The 13786-nt window shown below is 42.5% G+C and overlaps 1 protein-coding gene across 4 annotated transcripts in view; it reads right to left on the bottom strand.

The window, feature by feature from the left end:
• LOC131029217 (uncharacterized) overlaps positions 1-13786 on the bottom strand; it is a 201151-nt gene that overhangs the window by 64745 nt on the left and 122620 nt on the right. For 2 of the 4 annotated variants that reach the window (XM_057959630.2, XM_057959633.2), the window contains 2 exons: positions 12689-12768; positions 11642-11728 (listed from right to left, as the gene is read on the bottom strand). In XM_057959630.2, coding sequence (XP_057815613.1) covers positions 11642-11728; positions 12689-12768 — 167 coding nt within the window. The remainder of the gene's footprint in view (positions 1-11641; positions 11729-12688; positions 12769-13786) is intronic. The other 2 variants (XM_057959632.2, XM_057959634.2) reach the window with 1 other exon arrangement.

Genomic DNA, 13786 nt, shown 5'->3' with positions numbered 1-13786 from the left:
AAATGTCATCTCCGGACAACAGACAACAAAATGGGAATGATATGCCTACAACAGATAACAACTACGAACCCCACAAAATAACAACTACACACAAACTACTAAGGGGGTAAGGGAGGTGTCCCTGATGGTGGAGGGGCTGGGGCTGCTACTGCCAACTGCTCCCGAAGTTGTACCACCTGGTCGGTCCGGTATCGGAGGTCCTGCTCATCCTGCAACTGCCGCTCCCGAGAACTCCTCACTCGAAACACTGCCTCCATCAATTCCTGATGCTTCGCCTCCAACTCGGCTGCCAGGGTAGCAACTCTCGATTCTACTAAGGCTCTCTCATTTGACTGCACTGCCAACTCTACCTTCACGGCACTCAATTCTCCTCTCACGGTGGCAAGGATCTCATCTGTACTCCTAGCATGGGTGCGCTGCTGCTCTAACTCTATCTCCAATACAGGGATGCGAGTGGCCAACTCCTCCTGAGCCCTATCCACCCTGAGCTGAGTCTCTCGAAGCTCGAGATACCTATCTCGTACAGCGTGCTCAATCCGTCTAACCACAAACTGTGTCTGACTCCCTCCGGCCACCTCCTGGCTCTACCACTCTGCTCGCATCTCTGGAAGATCAAGCGTTGGCCATCCATGCTACTCAAAACACTGCTGAAATGCCACTGCTACTCCAGATGTAGCAAACGCAAGGAGTCTCCGCAAAGTGAGTTGTTCGACAAGCTCCTCTACTGTCAAGGCAACCAGTAACTGAACCTCCTCCTCCATCTTGGCTAAGAACTGCATCATGATAGTAGGTCTCCCTTCTCCAATCCATCCAACCTGATGCTACTGCTGCGGTGATACCGCCCCCTCCTCCACCAGCGGTGTCTTTCTATCGCCCTTCTTTCTAGTCCCACTGTCTAGGTCGATAACCCCTGGAGGTGAAGGAATACAAGGGTAGGAAGGTGTGGGTGGTGCCTGCTTGCGTGGGGATGAAGGTAGAGCCGCATATCTGTCTAGCCATGAATCGACATCGTCCCCCGCCGGCCTCTCCTCAACCGTCCTCTGGGCCTCCTCTGTCCTAGGTTCTGTCAGGATGATGGGCATGCGTACTAGTGCACTCGCTGGTGTCGTCATCTTGGTTGTGACTGGTGATGGCTGGACTGGTGGAGGTCGAGGATGCATCTGACCAAACCCAGGTATGGGGATGGTAGAGATGGTACCCACTATGACTCCAGATGATGCCAATGGTCCTCCCTCTCCTCCGACGGTCAGGAATGCTGGAGTACATACCACTTGGCTAGTCCTGCCAGCTCCCCCTCGAGGCATTCCACGATGCCCCCTCGGTACACTTGCCAACGATACTGTCTGAGTGGTGGGGGTCTCCTGCGGCGGTACTGGCTGCTCGGTCTGTGAAAACCTTAAGGTGCTATCTTCCTCTGAATCATCCGACCCCTCACTTTCCTCCTCACTAGTGCCATGTCATCCTGAATCCGTGTCACTGGCCGACACCACTACGTGGACCTGTCTCCTCCTCTTCTTGCTAGTCTGTCCCTCGACGGTAGTCAAAATATCCAGCTCTGACCAATAAAATATAGCTGGCTTAAGGGAGTCGATGCTATCCCACGCCTTCCATCCTCTACGGTGTGGTGGCACCTATACCCGCATGGAATCTAAAAATAATCCGATAGCGTGATGTGACATATAAAATACTTTATGTTTCAGCATCATACAGTCGTGGGCTCTGTCTGACAGTAGACTGGCCCAATCATACACCGTTCCCTTTCTGAGTCCTGCCATCAATGCGATTATAGGTACTGCCGCGTCCGACGCTCTGCTAGCGCCAATCAGCCTACTCTGTACTACGTCATGTAAACATTGCCAGATGCCAGATTTTAAAAATGTCTTCTTTAGACCTCTTCCCTTCGGATCCAGGATGCGACTCCATTCTTCTGTAGTCAAGTTGTCCCTACACATTTCTTTTAATAGCTAGGTTCTTCTTTCCTCAGACAACTTTGTTACCTTTTTGTCAATCTTTTTACCCTTGTCAGGAATGCCAAATACTCTCTCAAAATCATCAGAGTTAAATGAAACAATGATGTCAGTGTGCTGGAAATTGAATGATGATGTACGAAGTTCAGGATCATATGTTTTAATCATTTGTCGTAGGCAGGGTTCGAATTCCTTAATATTAAAAATGGGCATCTGAATAGCATCATGGACCCTAGCTTTTGATAATTCAATTTTTACCTCAATATCTGACAGGCTCGTGGCATTTTCCCACCATTGCCTGCACACCGTTCCAGCCAAACCCTCAAATAGAATTGTATCTGCAGTGACCTGCGTAACTCTTCCCTTTCCTGCATCCTGTGCAATTGCTTTGCCCTTGTCTTGGTCGCCCATTGCTACAGCAGGTTTCTTTTTGGCTTCCTTCTTGGTTTGCTCTTCTCTTTCTTGCAATTTCTTCCTCCAGTCTAGCTTTTTCAATCCCCTAGGTTCAGTTGCCATTAATCAAAATAAAATAAAAATTCCTTGTCTGGGGTTCGATTTGTAACTGTTTCGAGCCTTAACTGTCTTTCGTTTTGTACGGATTTGCCTTGCTAATGTGGTACAGCTGATTTGATTGTACGGCTATCACCCGACAATTTTCTAACTGGCAAGTAGCTGATTTGTCCGTACAGACGTCTTTATAACCCAACAATTTTCTAACTGGCAATTTCTTGAGTATTCATGCCATATAAAACACTTAATGACAAAAAAAATAACTTTAACTTTTTTCTATACGTCCCTTTTTTCTTTTTTTTTCTTTTTTTTTTAAAAACTCAATTCCGTACGGCCTTTTCCGTATGACCATACGGATTTTTTTTAAAAAAATTTAATTTCTTTTTAAACTTAATTTTGTACAACCTTTTCCGTACGACCGTACGGATTTTAAAAAAAAATCGCATCGTACGGCCGTACGAACCCACTGTACTGTTATTTCCGTACGACAACATTTTTATATTTTTTAATTTTTTTAATTTTCCGTTTTTTTTCCTACGGCACCGTACAGGGTCATACGGACCTACCGTACGATCATTTCCATACAACCGCACTTACCTGTCCGCCTGGGCGGACCTCGTCTCTTGCCTCCGTTAGTGATAGATTTTCAACTTGGAGCCATTTACAGCATTAGGCACCTCCATCCCGTCCATCGTCCACAGCTTGATGGCTCCGTTCATGCCAATTTCGCGAATCTTAAAGGGACCTAGCCATTTTACCCTGAACTTGCCTGGCTTAATTTCATTTCGACCATTAAACTTCAATACCAATTGCCCTAGGGTGAACTGCATCCTTCTTAAATGTTTGTCGTGCCAAGCTTTCCGTCGTTGCTGAGCCGTCTCCGTCGCCCACTATGCCATCGTCCGTCTTTCATCCAACTTATTGAGGGCGTATAGTCTCTCCCGAAGGCTTTCCATGTCGCCTAACCTGTTGTCAATGGCAATTCTGAGACTTGGCACCATGAATTCCACTAGCACCAGAGCCTCCTGGCCGTACATTAATTGGAATGGTGTCTACCCAGTGGTTACCTTGTAAGTTGTTCGGTACGCCCAAAGTACCGACGGTAGACACTCCTCCCAGTCTTCCTTCTCAACCTCGCAGGACTTATAAATTACTAACACCATGATTTTGTTGGTCGCCTCAGCCTGGCTGTTTGCCCGAGGATAGTACGGACTTGATAGAGAATGGAAAATTTTGAATTCGGTTGTCAACAGTCGGATAATGTGGTTTACAAAGTGCCCTCCTCTATCACTTGTCAACTGTATAGGTATTTTGTACTAGGTGATAATCTGTTCATAAATGAATCTCGCCGTACTAACGGTGGAGTTGTCTACCAAGGCCCTCGCTTCGACCCATTTGGTCAAGTATTCGGTCACCACAACAATGTATCTACATCGTCAAGCTCGGCTTGGTTTCAACGGACCAATGAAGTCTAACCCCCATCTTTCGAACAGCTCTTGAGCATTCGACGAGTTGAGTGGCATAAAATCCCTCTTTAACAGTCGTCCAGTGCGTTGACATGTATCACAACTTGTCACCCATTCTCTAGCGTCATTATGCATTGTCGGCCACCATAAGCCTGCTAGTAAGACTTTCCTTGTTGTCGTGTCTGGTCCCATGTGTCCTCCTGCGACCCCTTCATGTGTTTCTCTCAGGACTCTTGGGATTTCCTCTTCCAAGACGCATTGTCGTAGGATCTGGTCAGGTCCCATCTTGTAGAGAAGGCCATTTATAAGTTGGAATGTTCTGCTTCTTAGTACAAGTTTTCGTCTTTCGCTTGATGACATTTCCTTAGGAAATTTTGAAGTTGACAAGTATTCGCCCACACTCGTGTACCAGGTAGGAAGGACGGCAATGCGGAAGAGATGGGCGTCCGGAAAATCCTCATTAACACCTTCGGTCGACTCTCCAGACTTGATCCGTGATAGCTGGTCGGCGATGACATGGCTCTTGCCAGGTCTGACAATGATGTTGAATGTAAATTCTTGTAACAGCAACAGCCATCGACTAATCCGCCCCTGGATGATTGGCTTGTTCACCAGGTACATCAACGCCTGGTGATCCACATAAAATGTGAATGGTGTCGCCAATAGGTAATGTCGGAATTTCTGGACGGAGTATACCATCCTAAGGGCTTCTCTCTCCGTTGTGCTCTAATTCTTCTCTGCTTTTGACAAGAGTCGGCTTGCAAAATACACTGGGTGGTCCAGCCCGTGGCTGCCAACCTGCACCAGTGTGGCCCCTATGGCAAAGTTGGATGCGTCGACATGTACATGGAACTCTTTGTCCCAGTCTGGATATGTCAGGATTGGCGCACCTACCAACCATGACTTTAACACCTGGAAAACCTCTTCTTGGGCCGTCCCCAGATGTACGGCTCCCCCCTTCGTGTCAGCATATCAAGTGGGTATGATACTTGGGCAAAGTTCTTAATAAACCACCTATAATACCCAATGTGTCCAAGAAATGACTTGACGCCAATGACATCGTTGAGCACCTCCATCTCCACAATGACCCGTACCTTGTCAGGGTCAGTCTTCAGTCCGGCCTTGCAGACGATGTGCCCTAGTAACTTGCCTTGAGGCACCATAAATCTGCATTTCTTGGGATTTAGGGTTAGGCGGGCTCGTCGGCATCTTTCCATGCAATCGCCAAGTGCAGCAAGATGTACCTCTTTCGTGCTGTAAATGGACCAGTCGTCCAAGAATGCTTTGAAGTTTCCTACAGACATTTTGTCGAAAATATGGAGGATTATCTGTTGGAAGGTAGTTGGCGCGTTGCACAACCCGAATGGCATCCGGTTGTATGCATAGACGCCATCTTCTACGACAAAGGTGGTCTTCAATCTGTCCTCCTCTGCAATGGAAATTTGATTATATCACGAGAATCCATCCATAAATGAATAAATTTCATGGCCCACTACTTCCTCGAGGATGGTGTCTGTGAATGGTATGGGAAATGGATCTTTAATTGTGACAGCATTCAAACACCTGAAGTCTACACAGATTCTTATCTGATCAGCCTCCTTTTTCAAGGATATCACAATGGGTGATACCCATTCGCTGCTCTGGACCTTGAAGATGATTCCTGCTTCGAGCATGCAGTCAATTTCATCATTTACCCTAGCGGCATAATTTTTGTTCATCCTGTATGGCCGCTTTCATACAGGCACGGCTCTGGGAACCAGAGGGATCCGGTGTACACAAAGTTCTTGTGGTACCCCTTTGAGGTCTTTATACGTCCAGGCGAACACATCCTTGTACTCTGTGAAAATTTTGAATGCCGCCGTCTTCAAGACCGGATTCCAGTCGTCGCCGACCAGAATATTTTTCTGTTCTGAAGTTTCTCCAAGGTTTGTAATTTTAAGTGCGGATTCCTCGTACCTTATGGGCTTACTCTTGTCGAACTGGTGCACTGGTGCGTCATCCACATGGGCATCCCCTTCCTTGTATTGTCCGTACTCTAGTGGGAACTCGTTCTCGTCAGGTTCTTCTTCGATCTCCAGCACATTGCACCTGTACAATAATTCATAGTCTTCCGTTTGCCAATGGAAGAGCCCTCTCAAAGAATCCATCTCGTCCTTAGAACAGGCTTGAATTCCTAAGATGCCTTCATCATCTGGTTCCTTGCCATCCTTCCCTTCATCCATACCGTCATCCCCGTCGGACTCTGACTCTGATGCCAACTCTTCACTGACCAGTTGGGTTTTGAGGTCAATGATATATCTTCTGCCGGCCTTTTCCATGGACAAGGTGTTCTTTTTCCAATTGTGGTTTGCTTTTGCCGCCACCAGCCAGCCTCTGCCAAGGATGGCATCATATCCCTTCTTCTTCAATGGGATGACCACAAAGTTCAAGACGAACGGCTGTGTTCCGATTGTTACTGGCTACGCCATGAGTGTGCCAAGCGGCTTGATGCCATGTTGGTCTGCTCCCAATAAATTAAAGGTGAACGGCCAGAGAGTAGGTTTGCCCAATTTTTTTCATGTTTCCTCTGGCAAGACATTTACTCCCGACCCGCCGTCGACAATGGTGTCGGTCAAGATGGTGCCCAGTATACCCATTTCCACCACTGTTGGGTGTCTACAATTGTTGATCATCAGGGCTAATGGGTCTGCCACCGTCTCGCCAAGGTTGTCCCTTCCACGTGTTGGTTGGCCGACTGGGGTTATCAGTACGGATTGCAGAAGTGTCGTCCGCAAGTGTGGCATACTTTCCAGGAGATCCTTCATTTTGACAGGTATCTCGACCTGTAGCAGTTGGTTTATAATATTTGTTTCTGCTTCAGAGCAAGAAGTACCTACAAGCCCGTGTGCGTCCTTGTTCGTCGACATCTCCTTCTCCAGTTCCGCTTGTGCCTCCAGTGCCTTTCGTTTTTCCGTACGAGGATCTGGGTAAGTGGCTGCTTTCGTCTTGGATCTTGTTATGGCGAGCACATCCTCCGTTTCTACATTCAACAAATTCACTCCAGATTTCGAACAGTTGCCATCGTCATGGTCCCCCGGACCGCACCACTTGCAAAGTTTTTGTGGCACTTCCTCCACCGTACAGTCCCTGGCAAAATGCCCCCATTGGTTGCAAGCCCGACATTGTATCATCGGCCACCCTTTAGCGTCATATTGGATTCGGCTTCTATTATTAGTACTATTATTATTGCCTCTTCCTCGTCGCCTGTTGTTCCGATAGCCGCCAGACAACGCGTTGTTGATCACAGGCTGGGACGTGCTGGCTGGCGCAGACGGTTCCGTAAAGAGAACCTGTTGGTTACAGGTCCTCATATTGTACAGACACTCCTTGGTAAGGTGTCCGGCAATCTGACAAATATCACAAAATGCTTTCTTCGGACAAGACCCCTTGGTGTGTCCGTTGCTGCGCCAGTCCGTGCACCATAAATCCCCTTTGTCGGCTTTGCTTGTGCTTCCTTTGGTCGCCCGTACCTTCGGATTAGACTCGTCATCACTGCTACTGCTTTTGTCAGAAGAGGAATCGTCATTTGACGAGGATTTCTTTTTCTTTTTCTTGGACGTCTTCTGCTCGCTTTCTAAATCCATTGCCCTATTATAGGCGTCGATATATGAAGAGGGAGGTATGATCTTCATTTTCCGTCTAAGAGACGTCTTCAAACCTTCCACGAACCACCGTGTTTTCAGTCCGTCTGCGAGCTGGTTCTCCATTTTTCCTAGCAGCTCTTTGACCCGCCGACTGTAGGTTCGAACCGTCTCGTTCTGCCTCTGTTTCATGCCGTAAATTTTGGCTACGATCTCATTATCGTCTCTTAGGAGATGAAACTCCACTTGAAATTCCTTCTTCAAGTCAGGCCATGTGCTAATTGTAGCCTTCTCCGTATCAAAGAACCAATCGATGGCCATGCCCCTTAGGGTTGCAGGAAACGATGTTACCCACTCGTCCTGATCGGTAACACCATTCGCTCCCCAAATTGTTTCACAAGTGCGACAGTGGCAGATAGGGTCTTCTTTACCGTCCCCATGGGACTTTGGAAGTTTTTGTTTTTGCGCCATGCCTTGTCTTTTTACTACTGGTGGCTGCTGTCCTACTCCAGATGGGTTAGATCCTGTAAGAGGTGCTTGACCGCCGTGCCCCGGGGTCCCTCCGACACTCCTAGCAGCCCCGGTGTCTTCTCCCTCCCTTGCCTCCTCCCCACTCCGTGGAGTTTTCCTAGCCTCTGGTGTGCGTGACAAGTCCCTCAAGTCCCTCAACTGAGTTTTAGTACACTCTATCTTGCGGCGGGTTTCCGCAAGTAACTCCTCCCGACTCCGTGGGTGGCCGTCAGCCTCACCGTCCCCTTCGGAGCATTCCTCCTCCCTTCCCTTATACCTCCATCGCCTTTCCGCTTGCTGTTCAAGGATCAAGGCACATTGGGCTACTGCACATTCATCTATATACTCTTGCTTATTTTTGTCTTTATTCAATGTATTGGGCATTAATTCCCGTACGGCTTTATATATAACAACGACATATAAAAGTAGAACACTTTTATTCATTCATCCTATGGGATACAAGTCTATGTCAACAAAATGACATAATTATTACAAACATCAAAATACAAAAGAAAAATACCTCAAATCAGACTTTGCTAGATCATTGACATTTCGTCAAACATATGTCATACACACTTCAGACTTACAATTTAATAACCAGGGCTGTTACAATTGGTTTCAGACTTTATTTCAGACCTTATTTTGATAAGATAACCTTCTTTTACAATGATCAAATGACTATCTAATTACTGCCCTAAGTCTGAAAACATCAACCTCAGAAATGGACCAATAAGCAAGACAAATGGATGCCGAAAACCTGATTGGAAGCTGTTGAGACAAAGGAGAGGGCTGAGCGATGAAGCTGGTATAGTTTGATGACTTTTAGAGCTTCCCAGGCACAAAATCGCCCTTGCTGAAGATGCTGCCTAACCTTAGAAAAATTGCAGGTTATATACCAGCTGCAAGGTTGCCAAGAGTATGCACAAAATGGATGCCTAGGTAAGGTGATTTGACTGAGCCCTTACCCACAAATTTATCAACCCTCAATCATCTGTTATGAGCAAAAACATAGGTTCCAAGGGTCTGATATAACTTAATGGCAGTCCTGCAATAATGATCAAAACTCCTCCAAATGTTCTTTGGAACACCTTCAATGAACCCCCACAAAGATCACCTATCTCCTTATGTGCAGACAGATGCAATGCAACTCAATAAGCCAAAATCAAGGATTCTTGCATGCCTTGACTGATCTGCAGAAACACTAACCTCAGCTCTACAAATTCTGGAATGATCAGCACTGAGTCCCAATCTTCCTTCCAAGAGATCGCCTCCTTCCAAATAGGGTAATGCCACCATCTGTGAATGAAAACCGAAGCTCAAGAGATGATATGATCAAAATCGAAGTGAACAGCTGCTGACTGGTTTGATCCCTGTTTGAATTGATAATGCTTTGAACTATTCACAAGATCGCCTACAATCACCTCCAATGAATTGCCCTTGGCTCTTCCTAAGATTGCTGTCCTCAATCATACAAATCGATGCATCAATAATGATTAATGAACAAAATCATGGGATGGGTGTAGTCTGCTGCAGTCTGATAGTTAGCTGCAACTTAATTCAATTCGCCCTCAAAATACACCAAACAGCATCGCCCTCCTCCTTAGTTAAGTTTGCTGACTTCGAACACAAGAGAGCATGCATCTATAATGTCACATGAGCAAAATCATGGAAGATGATAAACTACTTCAGACTGGTTACCTACTGCAACTTCACTTGGATCACTTCCAAATTACTCCAAAATGGGTCACCCTTTCCCTTGGGAGAAATCGCTATCTTCAAACTCATAAAGGATGCATTCACCATGTTCAATGAGAAAATCATAGAAGTCTGAAGATCTGAAGCAACATCCACAAAATTTGATATGAAACCTCAATAAGCTCAATGTGAAGAACTGAATGTTCCTCACTCTCAAGGCAACCCTTCAGAGCATCTTTCACCTCCTCAGTTATGCGGATCAAAGGGAGGTATCATTCCCTAAGATCAAATCTGTAGACAACCCCTGGGTTCCACAACTCAACACAAGAGGAATTAACAAACAACTGATGATTAATCATCAATTACCCTCTTCTATTTATCCTTTTCATAACCCTTGATAAGATTCCTTCTAGAAGAGGGTAGGTACACTTTAAGTTTATTATTTCTTAAGTGACTTTTTAATTAATTTTTATTTTATACTTTAGTCACTTTATTAATTTAATAAAATATAAAGTCATCTCACGTGTGATTTTAATAAATATAATGAGACAACTTATATAATATTAAATTAAATAACTTTCCCCCTTATTTCTCCACAAACAATTCCAGTCTAAAATCGGGGACATTACAGACATTTGCTATTTATTTTGGAATTTTACAGTATGTATTTCAGTTCCAGCTATATTGCCCATTAAGAGTTAGCCGTATTAATTCATGACACAAAGGTTTCGAGCCCAGGAAAACGTGAGAGGCTTGGAAGGGGCCATAAGACTTGTGAAATATTTTTTTATTGAATTGGCCAACTGCCAGCTACATTAAAGAAGCATCTTGTTTGAATTTATGCCATTCCAAGAGGACATGTAAAGAAAGAGAGGTCAAGGGAGTAATAAGGGCAGCGATTTACATTTGAGAAACTTGTTGAAGGTGACGTGGAAGAATATGGAGGGATGTGGTACCCTCATTCACCCTCAACCACTCCAATTCATGAAGTTTACCAGGATTAAGGAGATTGAAATTGAGGCACAAAAATTCTTGCATGACGGGGAGTAGTTTGAAAGCTATGAAAGCAGCAATTTGCAGGTACAGATCTGATAATGAGTTCTGGGCAGTAACAGCATTAAATTTCAGCAAATAAAGCAGCTTAAAAATCTTCCATGTTTCTACAAACATGTACCACACAACAATGATAAATACCAGCTGGCGGATCCATAAAGAGTGTCTTCGTCAGTCCAAAATTTGTATACAAGAGTTAATCAGTGGTTGTCACTGCTTTATACAGCTACAAAAATGATTATAGGGAACATATCAACATTAATATACCAGTATTTCAGACAACTTATTTCAAGCATTGCAACTGTGAGTTCATAATATTCTCTGAAATTGTTTATGTGATCTCTAGACTTTGCCAGTTGTTTGATACAGTGTCCATGCATTCAATTTGAATGATAAGTGTTTATGTAAATGCTTATGCAACTAAAGTAATAGAATCAGAAATATCTAAGGATTGTAGATAAATGATTTCCACAGTCCATAGTGTTAACATGCATAGCTTCAGGAATCAACTGTGTGAATTTCACACAGTTGATTCTTGAAGCTATACATGTTGATATCTAAGGATTGTTTATTTGCAAACTGGTCAATGAAATGTCCGAGAGCTATATTTTATATCATTTGTAAGTTTGTTAAAATATCTTGGAAGGGACATTTCATTAACTTAAACCTAAAGGCCGAATAAATACATAGACTTTTATTACACATTGATTACATTGATATATTGTTGAAATCAAAATATCTAATTACAATATATATAAATGAGACTCACTTAGGTAAAAGACACACACCACTAACTTTCGCACCGTAATACAAAACTAACCTTGAGAGATGGCACGTGCACATCCCGTCTCAGGAGCATATGAAAAGGCTTGAGGTGCTCGTTTCACACATGAATATAGGCATCCTGCTAAGAAACTCAAAAAATGAATAGAAATCATCTACCATTGTACATTTGTTTCTACCTTTCTAACCAATTGAAGGATAAAGAAACTAATCAAGACAAGCAAGAAGAGTTTGCATCCATTAACCTTCATGGGTTGAAGAAGATATTACATTTGCATTTTTCTACTTTGAAATTTTCCTTCACTTTTCCGATTGAATTAATGAGCTTATAGACTTTAAATTAATCATAATTGCAATATTTCCATTTAGAAATGTAAGAAGAAAAAGTTAGTTGCATGTAATATAGTCGTAGATCCAAAATAGTATCCTATAGATTCTTAAAATAAATGCAAGAAAGACTATGTTTAAAGAAATTAAAGAATTCCATGACTGTAATACTAGTAACATTCTATCATATTACAGCATTCGAAAGTCCTAGTGAAATGAAGTTTTAAGTAGAAACTTTAGCTACACGATACTTTGAATTAGGAAGAATAAGACTAGTTATCTTTAGACTACATGAATAATAAATATGATAAGTGTTAACAAGAGTGACGCTAGTGGCATGAATATGTTGAATTGTTTTGGCACTAGCATATCTTAACTACTTAAATAATATGCAAAAGCTTCCTAGACCTTTTGATAAACGGGGAATTCAATCTAAGATTTATTCTACCATCATGAAGCTATCATAGTACTTAAATTTTGAGCTAGAGCACTATAAAGAAATCAATTTCCATGATGATCCTAGCACCAGCCTTGATAAGTATGAAGTTACAAATACAATTGCATTAGCAAACTAAGAATAAAAAGCCTTTTGTGAAATAGTATAGAATATTAAAAAAAAATTAATTTAAAATGTATACCCATCCTAGTGGACATATATTTAAGAATATATTTAGAAAAGATTTCAGCAATACTGTATGTCATATAGTATTATCTTATGCAACATCCTCAACTTTTTCAAATATAAATCATCAAATACCTTTGCCTATACAAAGCAATTCGTTTACAAAAATATCCAATGCCTCACATTCTGGTTCCTCAAATGGATCTGAATTTTTCCTGTAAATCAAAAGCAGTATGAAAAACTGGCCAAAAAGGATCACTTTTATCCATGTGATTCAAATCAGCATATGTTGAACATGAATTAATGAACTCACTGGGGTACGAAGAGTATGCCAAGTAAATCAGTTATGATTCAAAACAATGAAATATAAGACAAGGAAAATGACAACAAACAAGGTATCAAATGATAACCTAAGGGGACAAAGGGGAGGGTAACAGTTGGTGTTTGACTGGCAAAGGGTATGCAGCAGAACAAAATTTTACTGCAATAGAATTATAAGCATTAAAATAGCACAGAATACAAACCATTATAAAGTATACTCCAAGAGAGGTCCACTGATAGCTAATAATCATATGTTCCATTTGATTATGTGGGTCTACTATAATACCATGCATCCAAAACACAACATATTACAAATGCCATTATAAAATTCTAAAATGATCAACAAAATTGAAACCACCACAATGACTAAATTTAAAGAGACTCCAACAGTATATTATAATTTTAATTACAATATAACCATTCAATGTCACCATACCATTAAGGTGGCCTGAGTTTGTAGCTTTGCCTTCCAACCAACTCGAATCAATGTAACATATCAAATATCTATGAGATAAACCAACTTGAGAAATATTAAATACATGCATGGGCAATGTAGTTTCTCAATTGTATGCCAATTTTACTTTTTATCATTGAAAAAATGATCCCAATAGACCTCTAGAAAAATTGTTGCTTCTCATTTAATACTGATTTCATCCATATTTGAAATATATTTTAAGTTTATTTACCAATTTCCTATTAGAAAAATCTTGTTTGAGATATTCATATATATGTATGACAATGGTATTTACTATTTATGCATGACAAAATTTCTTTGTTGAGATTTCTTATGTTCTTCAAACGGCATGAAAATATACACAATGTGTGATGTAAAAAAAGCATGCAGTTCAATGCCCTATGGTGATCACTGAGGACCAAAGACTATGCGGGTAATTCCCCTTACATTATTACAAT

Source organism: Cryptomeria japonica, chromosome 3, assembly GCF_030272615.1.
Source record: "Cryptomeria japonica chromosome 3, Sugi_1.0, whole genome shotgun sequence".
NCBI classification, from domain to species: Eukaryota; Viridiplantae; Streptophyta; class Pinopsida; order Cupressales; family Cupressaceae; genus Cryptomeria; species Cryptomeria japonica.
The sequence above is the reverse complement of the archived record's forward strand: the minus strand, read 5'-3'. Positions and strand labels throughout refer to the sequence as shown.